Source organism: Equus przewalskii, chromosome 29 (genome assembly GCF_037783145.1).
Source record: "Equus przewalskii isolate Varuska chromosome 29, EquPr2, whole genome shotgun sequence".
Taxonomy (NCBI): domain Eukaryota; kingdom Metazoa; phylum Chordata; class Mammalia; order Perissodactyla; family Equidae; genus Equus; species Equus przewalskii.
This window is the reverse complement of record NC_091859.1, coordinates 40267634-40287109: the sequence shown is the minus strand read 5'-3', so window position 1 is coordinate 40287109 and position 19476 is coordinate 40267634. Positions and strand designations below refer to the sequence as shown.

The 19476-nt window shown below is 54.3% G+C and overlaps 1 protein-coding gene across 7 annotated transcripts in view; it reads left to right on the top strand.

The window, feature by feature from the left end:
• Positions 1-19476, top strand: part of SCUBE1 (signal peptide, CUB domain and EGF like domain containing 1) — a 135616-nt gene that overhangs the window by 35280 nt on the left and 80860 nt on the right. For all 7 annotated transcript variants that reach the window (XM_070600644.1, XM_070600642.1, XM_070600647.1 and 4 more), the window contains one exon: positions 12986-13120. In XM_070600644.1, coding sequence (XP_070456745.1) covers positions 12986-13120 — 135 coding nt within the window. The remainder of the gene's footprint in view (positions 1-12985; positions 13121-19476) is intronic.

Sequence of the window (19476 nt, the reverse complement as noted above, 5' to 3'; positions counted from 1 at the left end):
CTCTCTCCCCCTCGACTCGACGGGCTGCTCCCTCGAGGGCAGGCCTTGACCTCATGCTCACTGCTTAGTCTCTGCCCCAGGGTGGGTCCTTGTGCCTTCTTGAGTGCATGACTGAACAAACAAACCCGTGTGACTCATCACAGCTGTTCTCTGGGGGAAGGTGTGGGCATTGAAAGGTGACTTCACATGAGGCACCTGCTCATGCACACGCGCTCTGGGGGGAAAATCAGCAAATTGTGTGCAGATGCACAGGCGTACAGTGAGGAATGTTAAGAAAAAGCTCATAGTCTTTGACCTGGGAACCCCACTTCTGGGACTCCATCTGAAGGGAATAATCCCTAAAATGGAAAGAGCTCTAGCAGCGTAGATGTGTCCCTCACTGGGGAGTTTATTCATGGGGCGACATGGAGATGAGTGCACCGAGGGCAGGGTGGGGTCCCTTGCCAACTGGACAAGCAGCAGGAAAGAAGGGCAGGGTCAGGACTGAGTCCCGGCACGGAAGACGCTCTAACTCAACTCTCCGTGAAGAAGGGTGGGAAGGACATGTCCAGAGGGACTCGCTACCGCTAGGAGAAAATCAGCACGTGAAAAAGACAAAATAGATGCTCATGATTGTGGTGGTAGCTAGAGTGTAGCTTTGTTATCTTTTTTTTTTTTTAATGTTTTTCAAAATTCCTTGTAAATTCAAATTTTTAAATAAAAAACAGTTTTATTGGACAGGTGATAGGGAGCCATGCCAGGTTCTTGAAAGGAGGAATGCCATGCAAAGGAAGTGGCCACGAACTGGGCCTGGCAAGGGTGGGGCTGGCCATGGAGAGGCCTGGCGGTCTTTCCAGCGCTTCATCCAAGCTCAGTGCCCCATTCCTTTTCCGGCAGCCTCCACCTCTGCCTTTCTGCAGCCCTTCAGTCTGCTACTTCTTAAGTGTGTTGACTGTTGGCACAAAATCATTTTTCAGTCTTCTTGTGGCCACATGACACCCCCAGCAACGAGGGACTGCTGAGAGCAGGAAGGGACACGCCCCTCAGAGTGAGCCCAGTAAAGGAGCCATCGTAGGATGGGGGCAGGAGGCACAGGGCCCGGGGTGTGCTGGGGGGCTCTCACTCGGAGAGAACTCCCAGGTGGTGACTGGTGTCCGTGTGGAGGGCGCTGGCAGGAAGGAGTAAAAGAACGGGCCACCATGAAGTACCCACAGTACCCTAACAAGTGGAAGGATCTGGATTTTACGCTCAAAGCTTCGGAAGGTGGAGAAAAGTGCTGCGTTCAATCAAGAGGAATTGATTCCTGGAACCTCAGAATTCCAGGCAGTATTGAGGGTGGGAAGTTTATGCTGGGAATAAGTCCTTTGAGCTAGCTGGAGTCGGACGTGGTGGACTGGCTGGAGGACTGTGTCCCCAGGGCAGCGTGGGGCTCCTGGGCCCTGCCTGGTTCAGGGGAATTTTTCCCAAGGCAGCAGGACTGCACTGCCTGCCCGATCCACAGGTAATCACACCCAGTGGGGCCTGTTTTATTTCTGAGGATGTTCATTCAGGATCCTGTCAGAACATTTCCCCTCTCTTTTCTTAGAACTTCTCGCTTTGGGTCCATGATTTGTTTGTTTGGTTTTCCTCTCCTTCCCTCTTTCCGCTCCTCCATTCCTCTCCCCATCAAAAGAAATTTTTAAAAACTCCAGTGCCTCTCACAGATGTCCAGCCAGGATCACGTTCACAGCTGCGCTGTCAGAGGCCTGAAGTGGGGGACAAAAGTGTCCAGTACCCTTCCTGGCTCTGTCACTCATGCATTGGTGACAGAGCAGGCCACTCCCCACTCGGAGCTCCTGGCTATAAGACTGCTGCTGCCCTGGGGGAGACTGAATGAGACCCTGGAGCAAGGGTGCCTGGCACAGAGCAGGGGCCCAAGGACCGTGGTTTCCCTTCCGTCTCCTGCAGCCTCCCCTCCTGCCCACGCTTGAGAGATTAGAGGAAGGGCTGGTCTTGTCGTAAGTGGCATAGACAGAGGTCAACAAAATGTCATTCAGGAGGGCATCACACTGTCTCCAAACCCCTACCCTCTACCTGCGTCCTGAAGCAGTGTCCAGTTAGAATGGCTTTTCTTTAGCTGGACCTTGGTCCGCATCCCAGTGAAGGCACTGATGAAGCAGGAGGACACTTCAGCCTGTGCTCACTTACAGGAGCCCTGGGTAGGTCCGTTCGTTCATTGAGCCCCAAAGCTCACAGGCCGACAGGATTTGAGGGCATCTCCTCCTCCTCCATCCTGGCCTCTCCACAGGCTCCCCACAGGCAGGGCTGTGCTCCCCCTAGGATGGGGCTCACTCCCAGGCAAGGCTGATGCAGACAGATGGGCACGGCTCTTCCCTGACCAGCCCTCACTTAGCCTCCTGACAATCTGATGGCCTCTGTCCCCTGAAGACCCACTGGCCAGCACTCACTCCCATCACTCATCTAGGGCTGCCTTTTTTGACTGGCTCCTGGAGCTCCAGGACCTCACTGGGCAGACCCTCTGGGGCCACACAGCTCATCCCTGATGAGCCAGGGCCTCCAGGCCACAGCTGCCTCCCCCAACCATGTTTTGTAGTTCTCACTCAGTTACTTGGTCCACAAACATGGATTATTTGCCCCATGCACTGTTTAAAACCCTGGGATACAGTGATGCTCAAGACAGACGCACAGCCCCTGTTCTCAAGGACTCTGTAATCTCTGGGGAGACAGAGAGAAAAATACAAAGAAGATACCAGGTAGATGGAAGAATAAGGTAGACAGGAGTACTGGGGAAATGTGAGTACCAGGTAGACGAGAGTACTGGGTGGATGGGCGTACTGGCTAGATGGAAGTACTAGGTAGATGAAAGTACTAGGTAGATGGCAGGCGATGTGATGGGTGACTGCTGCTTTAGCTTGGTGGTCAGGGAGAGCATCTCTGAAGAGGTGACATGTGAGCTGAGGTCTGAATGAGGAGGAACCAGCCATGCCAAGATCAGGGAAACACATTCCAGGCAGAGGAACAGCAAGTGCGAAGGCCCAGAGATGGAAACAGGTAGCTGTGGTCAAGCGACAGCCAGGGCACAGTGTGCTGCCGTCGGATGAGCACGGAGGAGGCTGGGAGGAGGTGTGGGCAGAGCAGTTCACTTGGGCCTGGTCAGCAGGAAAGGGAGTTCGCGTTTTAGTCACAGTGAGCGAGGAAGCCTCTGGAGGCTTTCAAGGAGAGGACTAGCACAGCTGGTTGACACTTAGAGGTCACTGTGTGGGATGGCGGGGCAAGGGTGAAAGCAGGGAGGCCAGTGGGGAGGCCACCACAAGAATGCAGGCTGGAGAAGAGGAGAGTGGGCCCAGCGATCCCTGGGGTGGAGGTGAGATGTCATGGTACTTGGGTTTATTTACAGATGGAGCTGACAGTACCGGACCTAGTAGGAGATTAGATGTGGGGAGTGGGGAAGGGAGGTATCAAGGATGACCACTGGGGGTTCTGGCTGAAGCGACTGTGGATTGTGCTGCTTTTGGCTGAGATGGGGAAGGCTGAGGGCAGGACCAGGCTTGGCTTTATTCTCTTCTGTTTTCGTGGGAGGCGGAGTTAGGAGTTCAGCGTGGGCCTTGTTAAGTTTGTCCTGCCTATCAGACATCCAGATGCAGGCACCGGCTCAGCCACTGATGTCTAATCTGGAGAGTGGAGGAGCAGGCAGGCCTGGAGGTTTGAGTAGCATTGGCAAGTAGGTGGCTGGTAAAGCTGTGGGACAGGTGACATCTCCTGGGAACAGCGCCAAAGAGGAGCCCAGGCCTCACTGGCCTGGCCCCCACAGATGCACTGAGCTCCCAGGGTCTAGTGCTTCCCGGGGCTGTTCGAAAGGAGGTAGTGTCCACAGAATGGAAGAACGTGTTTGTCAAGCATGTATCTCGTAAGGGTCTAGTCTCTGGGGTCTATAAAGAACCCTTACAACTCAACAGTCAAAAGGCAAATAACCCCATTTTTAAATGCGGGTTTAAAAAAAGGACTTGAATAGACATTTCTCCAAAGAAGATATACAAATGGACGCTAAGCCATGAAAAGATGCTCGACATCATTAGGAGAGAAATACAAATCAAACCATAATGAGATACCACTTGACACCTGCTAGGATGGTTATAATTTTTTTAAAAAACAAACCATGGAAAATAACAAGTACTGGTGAGGATGTGGAGAAATTGGAACCCTTATATTTGGCTGGTGGGAATGTAAAATGGTAGGTAGCCACTAAGGAAAAACAGTTTGGCATTTCCTCAAAAAGCTAAAATAGAGTTACCATATGACCCAACAGTGCCACTCCTAGGTATATACCCAAGAGAATTAAAGCATGTTCACACAAAACTTGTACATAAATGTTCATAGCAGCATTATTCACGATAGCTGAAGAGTGGAAACAACCCAGATGTCCATAGCTGGTGAATGGATAAATGCAATGTGGTCTATCCACACAATGGAAGATTATTCAGGCATAAAAAGGAATGGAGTACTGACACATGCTACAACGTGGATGAACCCTGGAAACGTTAAGCTACGTGAAAGAAACCGGACACGAAAGGCTGCATATAGTATGATTCCAATTCTATGAAGTGTCCAGAATAGGCAAATCTGTAGAGACAGAAACTAGACTACCAGTGGTTGCCAGTGGCTGGGGGAGGGGAGAATTGGGATTGATAATGGGTCCTGGGGTCTTTTTGTGATGATGGAAACGGTCTGGAATTAGATCATGGTGATGTTCTGACAACATTGTAAATAGACTAAAAATCATTGACGTATACCCTTTAAGATGGTGAATTTTATGTAATGTGAATTATATCTCAACAAGAATACGTAGTTGGCGAAATGAAAGAGGTAGCACGGGCAGAGCATAAGAAGGTAGGTCTTGTCCCGCACTCCGAGCAGGCCACACGCAGGACCAATTCTGGGCCATGTCCAGTTATGGGCCAACATTAAGCGTCTCATAGGCTGGGCCCCCCGAGAAGGGTGACTCAAGTGGCCAGCAGGACAGAATGTACGTCAGGAGGAAGCAGTTCCAGGAGCTGAAGCTGCTCTGCTTGGAGATGGGAAGGCCGAGGCAGGACTGAGTGCTCCCTTCAGATGCGGTTTAGTGTCGCTTTTACAGTTTGAAAGGACTTTCCTGTCCCCCAGGCATGTTCACGTGGGTGAGTCCCTGGGCCCTTGCAGTGACTCTGTGCAATAGTGGCTAACATCCATTGGTGGCTTGTGTGCACCAGGCACTGTGCCGAGTGCTTCACTTCCCTCATGGTCTTTAATTCCCAAAACAATTCAGGTACTGTTATTCCTGTTTTATAGAGAAGGAAAACAAGGGCCAAGATGGTTAAGGGATCTGCCCAAGGTCACATAGCAAGTTACTCATTGAATCTTGCACTGTAGCTGGTGTGACTTGCAGGGCAAGAACCAGGACCCATAGGTAGTAGTCGCAGGGACACAGCATGTGGATTTTTATAAGGAGAAGCAGTCAGCAGTCAGAGCTAGACAGCAAACTCCTGGTCCTTAGAGATGTTCAGTGCTGCTCAGCCATCGCTGGGAGACCACAAGGCAGCGGCTGGGATTGAAGGTGGGGCCCAGATGAGCAATGCAGTGACCAGACCCTGAAAGCCAGCAGCTTCAACAGCGCTCTGGCCTGCCCTGGACTGGCCCCTTGGGTCTAGATGTGAGCAGTGGGCTTGCCCGTCTAGAAAGCTGACCCACCACTCATGTGCCTTACCTCCCAGCCCTGAGCTGGGACTCAGGCCCAGCCTGAGGGCCTCAGTGTCAGAGCAGAGCTGCACTGGGAGACCCTGTGTCTCCCACACACAGCCGACCTGCTGGGGAGTCAGGAGCCCCAGACAAGGCCCCAGCTGATGCCCAGACCAGGAAACAGACAGGTCCCGAGAGACCCCAGTCATACCTCCTGCCTGCCTGTGCCAGCACCTCTAACAGCTCAAGGAGTGTCCTGGATCTGGCAGAACTTAGGCCTCAAAGCTTTAAGACCCATGTGTATTTTACCAGAAATCTAATCCATCTGGTTCTCATTTATTTACACTTAACTCATCAAATGCAATTTTGCAAGAGTCGCTCGATAGCCAAGCGGCTTTTCTGCCTAAGCTTTCCTTCTGAAAGGAGCCAGGGAGAGCTGGGGCCTCCACCCTTGGGGACCAGGAGGGAGCTCTCAGGGCTGGAGGTTGAGTTTGGTTCCTGAGAGGGGCTGGTGCCTCTGCCTCTGTTCCTGGACCCTTGGTGGGAGCTGGAATGCGGGAGCCAGGCACAGGGCCTGACACACAGTAGGCTCTTGGCAGCCAGGAAAACATGGGTGGAGTCCAGGCAGAACACAGAGTCTCTGTTGCAAATCGTGAAACATTCGTGGGAAACACAAGGCAACCAAAGCTGGACCCAGAAGTAATTTTTAGTTATTATAAATAACTGCAAACCTGGATTCTTGGTCCAAAGTGGGACGAACAGCCAGCTATTAATAAAAACAAACACCAGCACTTTGGGCCAGAAAGCAAACCTCATGGGCAAACCTCAGTCCTGCCTGCAGAGGCCTTTCGGAAACAGATCAATCTACAGCCCTTTGATGTCGGCTCTGGAAACCCTTCTTGCTGGAAAATGACTGTGTCCATCACAGTGCATGGGCCCAGCCCAGACTCTTCGGTGGCTGGCGGGGGTGGGGGTGGCCTCTGCCTGTGAGTGGTGGGCACACCAAGCAGACCTGGGCAGAGTCACAGCTGAGGGCTGTCTCCCCACCCCCGCATGCAGACTGTGCTCGCACAGGGTGCTGCAGAGTGAGGTGGGAGCACCTGACCCCAGAGACCCTGTTTGGACTTGATCTTTGGTGCCAAGGTGCTGTGTCCTGCTCTAACTAGAGTCGTCACAGTGGCCGCTGGGACTGGTAGGGAGAGGCTGAAGGCTGGGAGATCCAGGAGGAGCATGTAGACTACACCCGTAGGGAGAGGCTGAGGCCCAAGCCAGGGCTGGGCTGTGGGAGTGGAGGCGAGACAGATGGGCAAGGTGTTGAGGAGTCAACAGCCTTCGTGACTGCTTGGGTGTGGGAGGGAAAGGGGGAGGGGCTTCTCAGCCCAGCCAGTTCTCAGGCAGGATGGCTGGGTGGGGGCAGGGCAGAGGTGGAGCGAGTCCCCTCTTTTGCCGCCTTTGATGCCCTTATCTACCTCCCTCCCTCCCATCTTCCGTCTTCCCTTGGCTGTTGGCTGAACAAATGAGTGCTCCCGGTGCACCAGGCACTGGGCCTCAGGCTGGGGAGCAGCATTCAAGGAGCAGAGGCCATATGTCTTTTATCTCAGACCGCACTGGAATGATCTCTTTCGGAGGGTGTCTCCAAGGCCTACCAACTGAGGGCCCCCTGAGCAGGGACCAGCCACAGTTCAGCTTCCCCTCCCTTCCCAGCACCCTTGCCTGCCACCCCACCCCTGGCCCAGAAGAGTTAGGGGCTCCATCAGCCCTGGTGGCACAGTCAAAGGTGCATCTGTGTGTTACTGGAAGGAGCACATTCACCTGGGGAGACTGCAGGCTGGTGCTTCCAGAGGGCGATCTGGCTAGTCTAGGCAGCCCATGATGAAGGCCCTTGCCCGACCCTCACAGACAGGGGGCCTTTGGGGTTCTTTATCCATGCTACGTCCTTCAGTTCTGTTGCCAATTAGAAGGGTTTCCTGAGAGGAGTCTCCTAGAGTCTGCCCCAGAACCCACGGGGCCTCCTCTCTGCTTTGTAGCTAAGTCTGTGTGCTGAGGAGCTCCCTGCCTTCTGGGAACATTCAGCTGTGGCCATAAATAAAGATGAAGGACCGCGAGCTGCCAGCAGGACTCAGAGGCGGAGCACTCCTCCATCCCACCCTGGGCCTGTTCAGGGATCAGGGATCGTGGATTGGAAACAGGCTTGCTCAGGGCCCACACTGCACACAGGCTCAGCTTCCACCGAGGCCTCAGTGGTTGGTGACACTCTGGCTTGTCAGGCTGCACAGACATCTTCCTCAAGGACTGTCCACTCTGCCAGCAGGACTGGTGGGAATGGGGGCCAGGGGCACCCAGACAGGGCCAGGGTTTGTGAGAGCCCTGGTGGGGTCTTCTTGAGTGTGGGTGTGCAGGCCACAAAGCTTCCAGAACTCCTCTCCTGCCCGAGTGGTCATAGGCCCTTCCCCATCTATGCCCCACCTTGCCCCTTCCACGAGAATTTCCAGAACACCTCCTCCTCCTCTTCCAGCCTCAGGTCACCAATCTCCCAGCTCTCCGAGGCCCAGCTCCCACATCACCCTCTCCACAAAGCCTCCCGCCTCTGTGCTCGGGTCCAACACACTGGCCGCCTGGTGAGCAGGGACTTAACCAGTGGTGTTCACTTTGTTGCCCTAGGACCTCAGAGCATGTGGCACTTGGTAGGTGCCCAGTGTTTGTGGAGGGAATGAATGACCAGAAACATTTCAGGTGGATTTGAAAGGCAAGAAGAACTTCTGTCTGGACAAGGAGGGAGAGAGTGTCCCAAAAGGAGGTGCACGTGTGCGCAGGAAGGCCAGTGTGCCTGAGAGGGTGTGTTCAGAGAGCAGCAGAATTCTGTAGGGGGCTACTAGAGAGGTGGGCAGGCTATGGGGAGCCTCAAATGAGCCCCCTTTGCATGCCTGGAGGGAGCCGGGACAGTGCTTTGCTCCAGTGGACGGGCCTTGTGTGGTAGTGAGCTCCCTGTCACTGGTGTGTTCAAGCACATGTGTGCTATTCAGTTTATCCTGCTGAAACTTGAGCACCCACTCGGCCTGACCCTCTGCAAGGATATAGAAGAGACTCAGGTCTGTCCTCGGCCCAGAGCAGAGACAGTTTGGCCAAGCCCAAGGTCCAGGGCAGGGGAAGGAAGTAGAGAGCAAAGGTTCACCTGGTCTGGGAGCCAGGGGCAAGCAAATTCTGCTGGGCACCAGGACTTCAGAGTGGAGGGGGCTTCTGCACCAGGTACTGGAGACATGAGCGTGTGGGGTCAGGGGGTTTATAAGCATAAATACCCAGGGAACTTACTCTCACTGCCATGATCGGGCCTGAAGTGGCCTCGTTCAGAGAAGCCAGATCACAGAAGAGCCGAGTAAGGGCTTTGGACCTGGACTCACGAGGCTTCAAATCCCCATTCCACGTGTTTTGTAGCCTTGTGCAAGTCTCTTCCCCTCTCTGGGCCTCAGTTTTCTCTTCTGAGACTTGGAATGATAAGGATAACATCTGCCATGTGGAGCTGTTGTGCAGATTTGCTTTTTCATTCTTTCTTTGTTTTGTTTTGTTTTGTTTTGCTGAGGAAGATTCACCCTGAGCTAACGTCTGTGCCGGTCTTGCTCTGTTTTTTAGTATGTGGGCTGCCAGCACAGCATGGCTGCTAACAGAGCAGTGTACGTCCATGACCAGGCACTGAACCCAGGTCACTGAAGCAGAACACGCCAAACTTAACCACTAGGCCGCCAGGGCTGGCCCCTTGTGCAGGTTTATTAAGATAGTGCCTGAGAGTGCCATGCCAGGGCCTGGGTGGCAGTGGTGCTGTTATTTATGATAATAAGGCTGCCAGCCCCACCAGCCAACCTTGATGCTCATCTCTTGGGGGACGTGGGGAGTGGGGTGAAATGCCTACACAGTGGCCCATCAGCACATGGAACAGTCAGTTCCGGGGAGAGAAGGAAGAGGACGGCGTGCACCTCGAGCACCCCAGGAGGGCTTCCTGGAGGACAGTCTACAGTCCCTCCTGGGGATGAGGCCTGGGTGCCTTCCATGGGCCACAGGTCATGGGCAGAACTCAGGTTGTCTGACTCAGGAGGTGTAGGCTTCCTCCTGGCCATAGGGCACCTGTCAGAACAGAATGTGCCAAGTCCTGGGGGACCAAAGAGCAGTGTGTGCTGGGCTTGCCCCGCTCAGGAGAGCCAAAGGGCAGAGTATTTCCCATAATGCTCTGCTGGGCCTGGTGAGGGCCTCCAGGTGAACCCAGTCTGTCCTAAGCCAGTGAATACCCATCTCACAGAACCAGCTGCTCCGGTTGGTCACTCTTCAGACCTCACTGTGGGTCCCGTTTGGAGGGCTGGGGACATGGGGGTGTGAGATGTATGAGATGGGGCCTCAGGCCCTTAATCCAGCTCCTAGAGAAGTTGATAACTGCCACAGGCTACCCAAAGGGATTCTGCGGCCACAATTTCCCACCCAACTTGGGAGCAGGGAGGCCTGTGTTTGGACCACAGTGGAAAAAGGGTACAGAGGGGGCAGCCTCCTCTTCCCTCCTGCTTAATCTCGGGGCTTTATCATTTGGGAGTGGGGACAAGAAATGTTTACATGGCCTTGCATTTGTTTCAAATTATTCATCAGCATTGGCGAGTCATTGTTCCCTGCTAGTGTAAACAGCCATGTCCCAAGGCCCAGCCACTCTGCCAGCTCATTCAGAGTTTGTAGATGTGTTACGTCAACTGCCCTCTGGTTCCTAGCTTCCAGTGAGGTGAAGAGGTGGGCCAGCCCAGACGGATGGCACCAGGGAGGGGGCTCAGTCATGGTGGGGTCGAAGTAGTGTTTCTACACCATGAATTCAGCAGTTGAGGGGTATATCTGGGTTTTTTTTGTTTTATCAATTGAACCTTTACTAGGGCTGGGGAAGCCAAGGTACAGAGCAAAGAATCTGAGAACCAGGGGGAGAACAGCAAAGAACGTGACTTTAAGGGGGTCTAGACTGAGTCCCAGGAGCAGCTACCCTTGTACAAATCTCACTGTTATGTGTGTGCCGGCAGGTGGGCGTCAGTGCCTCTCCAGGGTCTTATTGGGCCGGAGACAGGAGTAAGCCCAAGTATGCTGGCGTATTCCTTATGCTTCTCATGGCAGGCTGGCTCTGGTTTTGCATTTGCACCTGGGGTTCACAAGTGTATGTTCGAGGTGACACCCAGCTCAAGCTCGGGTTAAGAGTAGCTGGTTCTTCATAGCGTTAGTCTGAATGCGCTTGCTGGCGTGGCCAGCTTGGCTGGGGGGCCAAAGGCACGTGCTCAGGAGCTGGACAGTGGGTTTGAGTCCTGCCTCCGCTCTGAGCAGCTATGTGACTTTGCTCAAGTTACTTCAACTCTCTGTGCCTCTGTGTCCTCCCCTATAAAATGAGTCAGTAACACAACCTGTCGCCCAGGGTTACTGCAAGGATCGAGTGAGTTGGTGTTCTGGAGACCCCATGCTTGACACGTAATGAACACTTGGGGAGTGTTAGCCTTGTGTTCTTGTTGATAGGACGAACAGGACATGGTGCCTGGCGGAGGGCTGTTCATGGTCTAGTGCAGGCCAGGGACAAACCTCCCTGCCAGAGGCGGTGTGAAGGGTAGGTGCCCCAGGAAAGGTGATGCTGCCACTGGGCCTTTGGGGAGCCATCAGTAAGATTTTATTGAGTAGAGAAAGGTTTTCAGAATAATCCCTCTCTGTCCTTCCCAGCTTCCCCCAGGACCCGACTCTCAGGCTCCTCTCAGCAAGAGCCACCTTTACCGTTTTAGCTGTAACCGTTGGTGGCTTTTAGAGTTCAGTGCTCTGCCTCCCTCCTGGCTGCCATACGGCTGACATTTGAGCTTGCTGGAGAATAATGACCTGCCTCACTGTTGGCCTCAAAGGCAGTGACGGTGGGTGGTGAAGTGGTCTGCTGTCCCTGAGCCTAAGTAGGACCCGGCTGAAATCGTGCCAGAGCTGAGTCCTCTCCCGGTTCAGTGAGGTCGCTCTGCTGATTCTTCACCTATTCACATCCTTTTGGTCCCAGTAGTAAAAGATGGCTGTGTTAAAAAGCTCAAGGCCAAAGTGAACGTGTGTGTGTGTGTGTGTGTGTGTGTGTGTGTGTGTGTTGGGGTTGGGGGCTTGGCTAGAAGCAGCCAGTAGCTCACGTTGCCTTTGTGGTTTCATATATTTCCCTATTAAAATGACAATACAGACATGGCACATTAAGGTTTAAGAAGCCCTTCTTTCATTAAACAAACTGACAGTGTAGGGGGTTATGACTTTGGTAATTGAAACATGCTGTTCTGTTCAAGACCAGAGCTCCATAAAGACTCTTTTCAGCCAACAGCACCCTTTGTGCCAGCAGCCTCTGGCCAAAAATGAGTGTCGGCCCCGAGGTCTGCCTCTCCCGGAGAGAGGGAAAGACCACTTGGCAGCCCTCCGCAGCAGTCTCGGCAGCCAGAGGTCAGGGCTTTTTAAAAACCTCCCCGTTCTCTGGGCTTTTAAAATCAGTTTTCGAGGCAGAAAGCCTCCAGCGAGGGGGGTTTTAACAGGCTGCCTTGTCCTCCAGCCTCTCCTAAACTGCAAGGTCTTGTACTGCAGTTATAAATCTGAGGTGTGATTGAAGAAAGAGGGGACAGTGGAATTTGGTTGGCGGGGCTCTGTGTGTTGAGGGTAGATGGTGCAGGTTGCAAAATCTTCCTAGAGAGGGAGAGTCTGGCGGCATGAGTGAGAGCCCAGGTTTGGGAGTCAAACCACCAGATTTGAATCCTGCCTCTGGGGGACCTTGGACTTCGCCTCTCTGTACCTCAATTTCCCCATCTATAAAATGGGCTAATACCTGGATCTGACTTAAAGAGTTGCTGTGAGGATTAAAGAGGTTAAAGGATTAGAGAGGTAAGACGCTTAGAGCAATGCCAGGCACACAGGAAAATCAGGGTTGGGTAGCATTACGGCCATTCTAACTATCTACCTCTGTGGAGTAACTCTGTGAGATCCTGTTCGTGGAGTACTACCATAGAGAACTACCGTGGAGTCCCACCGTGGAGCGTCTCTGTGGAGTATCCCGCAGTATAGCACCATAGAGTTCCTCCGTAGAGTCTCGCTGTGGTGCAGGACCGTGCAGTCCCACTGGGGAGCATCTCTGTGGAGCAGCGCTGTGGTCTAGCTCTGTGGAGTGCCTCCCTGGAGCTGCTTCCGTGCAGTCTGGGGTAACTGATTGCTTCCATTTCCCACCAGCCAGTCACACCTCGCTTCCAGCTCCACATGTGATTTCTCTTCTCCTCTTTTCTTCCTCTTCTCACAGATGTGGATGAGTGTCAGGACAACAATGGTGGCTGCCAGCAGATCTGCGTCAATGCCATGGGCAGCTACGAGTGTCAGTGCCACCGTGGCTTTTTTCTCAGTGACAACCAGCACACCTGCATCCACCGCTCCAACGGTGAGTACTGCCCTTGCTGACTGAGCGGCGCTTCCAGCCCCACAGGAACAGGTGGCCCCTGGAAACCCCTTTCCCACACCTTGATTCCAGGGGCTGCAGGGTCCAGGCATGGAATTTGGGTGGTGGCCTGAAGGGCTATTTTGTGCTTTTGGTGTTGGTTCTGCGTGGGACTCCTCCCAGCTCCCTCCCTCCGCCCACTATGCCTCCGCTGTCTGCGTTCCTGGCGTTTTTGTGTGGAGGTGAGGTGAGGCCACAAATAGTCAGATGTAACCAGAAAAGCTGTTTTACTTTCTGGGCTGGGGGCTGGCTCTGGCCAGGAAGAGTGGGGCCCCATTCTCCATGGTTCCCTTCCCCAAGGGGGACTCAAGGCCTGCCCAGGCTGAGTGCCAATTTCTCAGTATTGAGTCTGGCAGCACCAGCAACTCTCTGCTGCACGTTCACTGGGTCATCAGCCAGTGGAGGGTCCTTGTGATCGGGCTCCTGCTGCCCTCTGGAGGCCAGGTAGGAGGGCAGGTCAGCCTGGGGCAGTATAGAGAGACCCAGGAACACTCCTGGCCAGCCCAAGTGCTGGGGTAGCCTGGGAACAGCCCAGACTGGGACAGAGACTGGCCTCCAGCCAAGCCCAGCAGGTGAAGGTTTTTGGTGTCAGAGCAGTGGTGATCAGAGTTTGGGTCCAAGGCAGCAGGGCTGTGAGGTAGGACAGCGGTCCAGAAGCCAGGACTCATGTACTTAGAAGAGAGGGGCTTCCAGGCAGAGGGAATGGCTTCTGCGAAGGCATAAAGGCATATCTTGCTTAAGGTAATGGCAAGGTCTGGAATCTCAAGGCGGGCTGTGTGCTGCAGCCGAGCAGGCTGAGGGCAGAGGTGAGGGCCAGCTCTCCTGGGGCCTGGCCATGCTTGTGGTCAAGGGAATAGATGTGGAAGGAGGACAGAACAGCCCCATGGCCGTGGTTCCAGCCTGAGCCCCTCCCCCTTCACGGACCTTGACAGGAGAAGTGCTGGAAGAGCGTGGAGGGGCCTCCCCTAAGGGCCACACCTCCAGTCCAGGGCACTAGCGGGAGGCTGGAGAATGGCTCGCAGTGAAAGGTAGAGAACGAAAAGAACTGGGCTCCAGACTGGCTGTGAGTCCAGCTCTGCCCCCTGGCTGGGAGCCCTTCCTCAGCAGCCCCGATACTCTGAACCTCAGCTTCTTCATCCACAAAGTGGGCTGTGGAGTTGACCTGGCAGGGGCTCTGGAGGATGGAAGGAGATCCTGGGTAAGAAGTGCCCAGCATACGCTAAAGCTAACGAAGGTGTGAGGTGAGACCTGGGGGTCCTGGGCATGATTTTATTTGAAAGCATTTCCTGAGAAATAAAAGAGAAAAACATTTAACAAGTACAAAACCCAGGATAATTAAGCAGAACTCCTTTACCAGACTCCTTAGAATTGTTAGTGTTCTTTTAGGCAGTTTCCTCCAAGACAAGCGGGCCTGATGGCCCCAGCACTGCCGTGTCCCCAGGGACATGAAGGCCACGCTCCAAGGTTCCTGGGGGCTTGCTCGAGTCACACCATCCAGACTTCCACAGCAGCCCACACAGGCAGCTCAGCTTGTGCCTTAGGAGACCTCCCAGCTGTGGGGCTGCGGGGTTGACTGCCCAAGATGAGGACCCTGGGCCCAAATCAAGTTTTATAAGAAGCTGATTTATGGGGAGGAGAGTGAGTGTTTGTGGTGGGAGGGCGGTCCTGCTTGCATCAAGGAGAGGAGGTTTTACAGGGCAGCTGCCCTGAGGAAGCCGTGGAGTCCTAAGGCCAGGGTGGCCTGAGCCTCTTTTTCAGCCAGCTTGCGTGTGCTCTGTTCTTTTGATAAATGGTATTCCCCCAACCAGGGCTCCAGGAGAAGTTGTGAGGCCCCTGGTTGAAAGGAGGCTGCACAGGAAGGGGAAGCCAGCACACTGCAAGATGGCAACTGTGTCCCTTTGTAATAGGCTCCTCGTTTGGCCTGGAAGCATTCACTGTACTAAGGATGTTACAGAGCAAATGTCTGCATCAGCCAAAGGAATGGGGTTGGGGAGATGATGACGTGGGAAGCGGTGACGGTGACTGCTGTGGGACTGTGCACTTACTCTGAGCCACACACGGGCCCTCACGGCAGCCTGGTGAGGTGGGGGTATTAGAACCCTTGCACGTTAGGGGACCTGCCCAAGGTCACACCATGGGGAAGTGACAGAGTCAGGATTCCAGCCCAGGGCACTAGCTGTAACATGATAAGACCGGTAAGGAAAGAAATAGGGTGGTGGAAAGGACAGGAATAGGCCTGAGCAGAAGGCCTCTTTAAGGAAGCCACACATGAGCTGAAACTGAACAAACAGCAAGAGTGGTTGTGGGAGGAGTTGGGGGCAGTGTTCCAGGCAGAGTATGTGCAAAGGCCCTGAGGTGGGAGTGGACCAGGCTCATGTGAAAAGCAGAATGAAGGATGAGGTGGTGGAGCACAGAGAGCCAAGGGGACAAGGAGCCCAGGTTGAGGGGAGCTTAGCAGAGGCAAGACCCCGTGAGGCTGGTGGACCCTGGGCAGGAGTTCAGATTTTGTGTGGAGGGCAGCCACGGGAAGCTGGTTAGGCAGAGGTTGAAAAGGATGCTGGAGGGGAGAGTGGAGGACTTCTAGGGGAACTCGGATACTTCAGGCGCTGGGCCTCAAGTTAATTGTGCAGTAGAGCCTTGAATTCATGAGCCTCACCCCACCCAAAGGCCCTGGGTGGCCAGATCCTAATTTTTAAGTGAAGCCAGGAATCCAGATTTAACCAGAATACAAATTTGAGGTCCTCACCCCCAATCTGTGTTAACCAGCACCTTGATTAAAGAAGTCCCGTCTCCCATTAGGATTTTTAAATCTGGGCAATGCATCGATCTAAAAAGCAGCAGATGACTTCTCGGACACCTTCTGAAGGATGAGGGGTAGCATTTCCAGGCTTTCCCAAGGCTGTGCGGAAGGACTGAAGAAGAGGCCAGCTGTCTGTTGATGCCCGTGGGTGGAGATGGGGGCCTGGGTGACTGGACAAGTGGCCCCCCTCTATGAGTCTCATTCAGTTGTTGCACAACTGCCCGCCACAATTGTGTGACAACCACAGTAATGATTGTTACAGCTCAAAATCAGAGCTTGTCTGGGGTTCTGAGACCCAGCCTATTTTATACCTGAGTAGCCTCTGATCCCCGTGGCTCCTGGAAGGGCTGATGGGTCCAGAGCCATTTGGCAGAACAGATTCCTGTGTCACTTGACTCTTCCTAATGCCTGTCAGCTCTTTGGAGCCTCCCCTGAGCAGGGAGACTAGCACACAGGCTGATTTCGGTTAGATGGGGCTAGATGCACGAGCAAGGTCAGCCCAGGTCAGTTCAGGCTCCTAGCTAAAAAACAAGGCCGTGGGGCTCAGCTTTTCTGAATGGCTCCGCTTCCCAGCTCCAGTGCAAACCCTGGCCCAAGGCATGTGGATCTGGCCAGGCCGCAGTGGGGAGTTGTAGATCCTCAGCCATTCTCCGTCTCCACCGGCCATGTGGCCTCTGCACAGTCACTCCTGCCTGTCTGGGTCTCTTCGTGTGCAAATGGGGACCAGTAATCCCTCCCAGGCCAGTGGGGGATCTGTTAGGGGAAATGCTTTGAAGCAGTTGAGTACATTGCCTACCCTAGGGTGGCAACTCACGTAGGCAGCTTCTTCAGGTCTTTAGACCTCAGGCGTGGTTTGGGGACACAGGCTGTTCCCCTGTCCCCACACTGGGAGCCAGAGTTGTTGGGATCTGTGGCCTGTCTCCCGCTACTCAGCATTTCCGGGCGCTGGTTCTGTCACTATGACAGTTCACACTCGCCTCCCTCTCAGCCTCTGGCCCAGCAAGCAAAAACAGTTGCTCCTCTGCCCCACGACCCCCGGGCAGACGCTCTAGACCAGTCACAGCCTCTGCTGCCCCGCATCATGGTCATGCCACCCGGGGTCCTCTCCAGTCCCAGAGTGGACGGGCTGCTGGGGAGCCAGCACCATCATGCTCCCTCCCTCTCCTGTGCTTGCTGTGTTTTCTTTACCTTATGTCCTGTCTCTGCTCCAGGAAGATGTTGCCTCCTGGAGGACCTTTTCCCCTTCTTCCCCAGGTAGAGTTCTTTCAGTCCAAGCAGAAGAGACTTAGGGAGGAGGAGGTGCTCTAAAAGGCGTAGACCTTACCAGCTATGTGATCATTCATTCATGTGCCAGGTCCCGGGCCAGTCCCTGGGATCCCAGTGTGAGCAAAGGCGGGCATGGTCCCCTGTGAAGCTTTCAGTCTAGAAAAGGGATCAGATGCTGAATAAGGGTCCTAGGAGTTACCATATTATAATAATGAGCTGAGAAAAAACCCTCTGGAGGGAAGGTCTGGGGCTCCTAGGGGCTCTCATGTCCTCATCTGAACAGCAGAGATGGAATGAGAGCAATCTCCTGACAACAGATTGCTGCTCTCGTGGGCACTGGTCCTGCACCACCACTGTTGCCCGTGGGGGTGGGTGTGAAGTGTCTGTGTCCCTCAACGCGGTCAGCTGTCCTGCGCAGCTGTGCTCTGAAGCCTCACCAAACGCCCACTCTGGGCTGAATGCAGCAGTGGTGGAAGGCACTGGAGTGAGAGGAAACATTTCGTTGTCCCCACAGGCTCACAAGAGGGCTTCGGGGCTGCATGTGTCAAAGCTGAGCTCTGGGGGCCTTTGACACCTCTGGTCTTCTTGTCGACTCTGGGTTACACCTTGATTAAGAGCACAGGTTCTGGGGCCCAGCTGCCTAGGCTGGAATTCAGCTCCACCCTCATTATCTGTGTGACCTTGAGTAAGTCAACCTCTCTGTGCCTGGCACTACTTCATAGGGTTGAAAGGTCATTCAGTAAAGGTGGGCTCTTATTGTTATTTATCACAGATGAGGAACCCGCAGGAGAAGGCAGAGCTCCCCCAGGGCCCCAGAGCAAGCCAGCAGCAAACCAGGCCTGGATGCACACTGAGCAAGGCTCTGCTGACGCGTGCTGGGTGCTGGCTGCAACCTGAGCTTCCACTGAGGGGGGAGGGGAGCTCAGGAGTCAGGCCTCATCCCCAAGGAACTCGCTTCCAAGAGGAGAGCTGGTGGCCCTTGCACCTGGGCTTATTCATGCGCAGGGTGGCACATGCCGACACGTGGGGCTCGTCCAGATGACTGGCCTCACTTGTTCATCCCACACAAGCTCATTAGCACCCCCGACCTGTCCTGCCTGGGCTGCAGAGGTCACACAGGGCCCTGCTCTCCAGGAGGGCCCCTCCCCTATCCTCCCTGCAGAGGTTCAAGCCGTGTGCCAGCCCTCTATCTGCTCACACTGCTCCCCAGATCTGAGGTGCCCCACCCCACCCTGTCTACTGACAGGGCCCCCCTCAGCCCTCAGTGAGAGCGCCCAGTGTGGCGCAGCCTGTCCTGAGCTACCCCAGGGAGACTTGTCAGGCTCTGGTGGCCACCTCTGTCCCCGCCGCCTGTTGTTGCTGTTTTCTTCCTGGTGCCTGTGTCCTTGCAGCTTGGGAACTCCCCGGGGGCCGAGACTACTTCGCTGTGTGCGTCTTGTGCTGACGTGGGGCCCTTCGGAAAGGACCAAGGGAGAAAGGAGAACTATGCTCAGCTCTCAGTGGCTCCCTGGGCCTGGGCACTCTGCATCCTTGGGTTGTGCAGGCAGATTCCTGGTCAGCATGTGCTAGTGGATGGTGTGGTGTGGACCAGGCGCTGGCCGAGTGACAGGGAGCCAGAGGCTCTGTGGAGCCGCCTGGCAGAGACCAGGCTGCTGCATGGTTGATGGCACACTGAAGCCCCGCTGTGCTGCCTCCTTGCCCATGTTTCATTCTCTAGAGCAGGCCACAGGGCAGCTGAGCATCTGCCCTGCAAAGCTGAGGCCTGTGCAGAGCAGATGCCAGGCTGGCAGTCTCTCAGCAGAGGCACCGTGGGTTTACCTGAGTGCATTTAACCTTCCGTTTAATGTCCTTCTGAGCCTGTTTAAGTGCACATGTAAAACATGCTAGGAAACCACATTGCCCTCCCACCACTGCATTCCATGTCGTACTCGGGGCCGCGTTCACAAAGCTCAAGACTTGGCGTCAAGGATGACACTGGTTCCAGCCAAAATCAGAGGAGGGGGCCAGGAATAGAAAAGCTTGGCTTCCTTTGCATTAAATAATAATGATAATGATAGCGAGAGCTGCATCATGCACTTACTGCATGCCAGGCACTGTTACTGAGCACTTTTCATGCATTACCACGTTGCATCCTTACAGTGATTCCATTTTACAGATTAAGAAACCAAGACACACAGAGATTAGGGAACTTGCCCAAAGTTGTGCAGCCAGTGGCATGGTGGAACCCATGCTC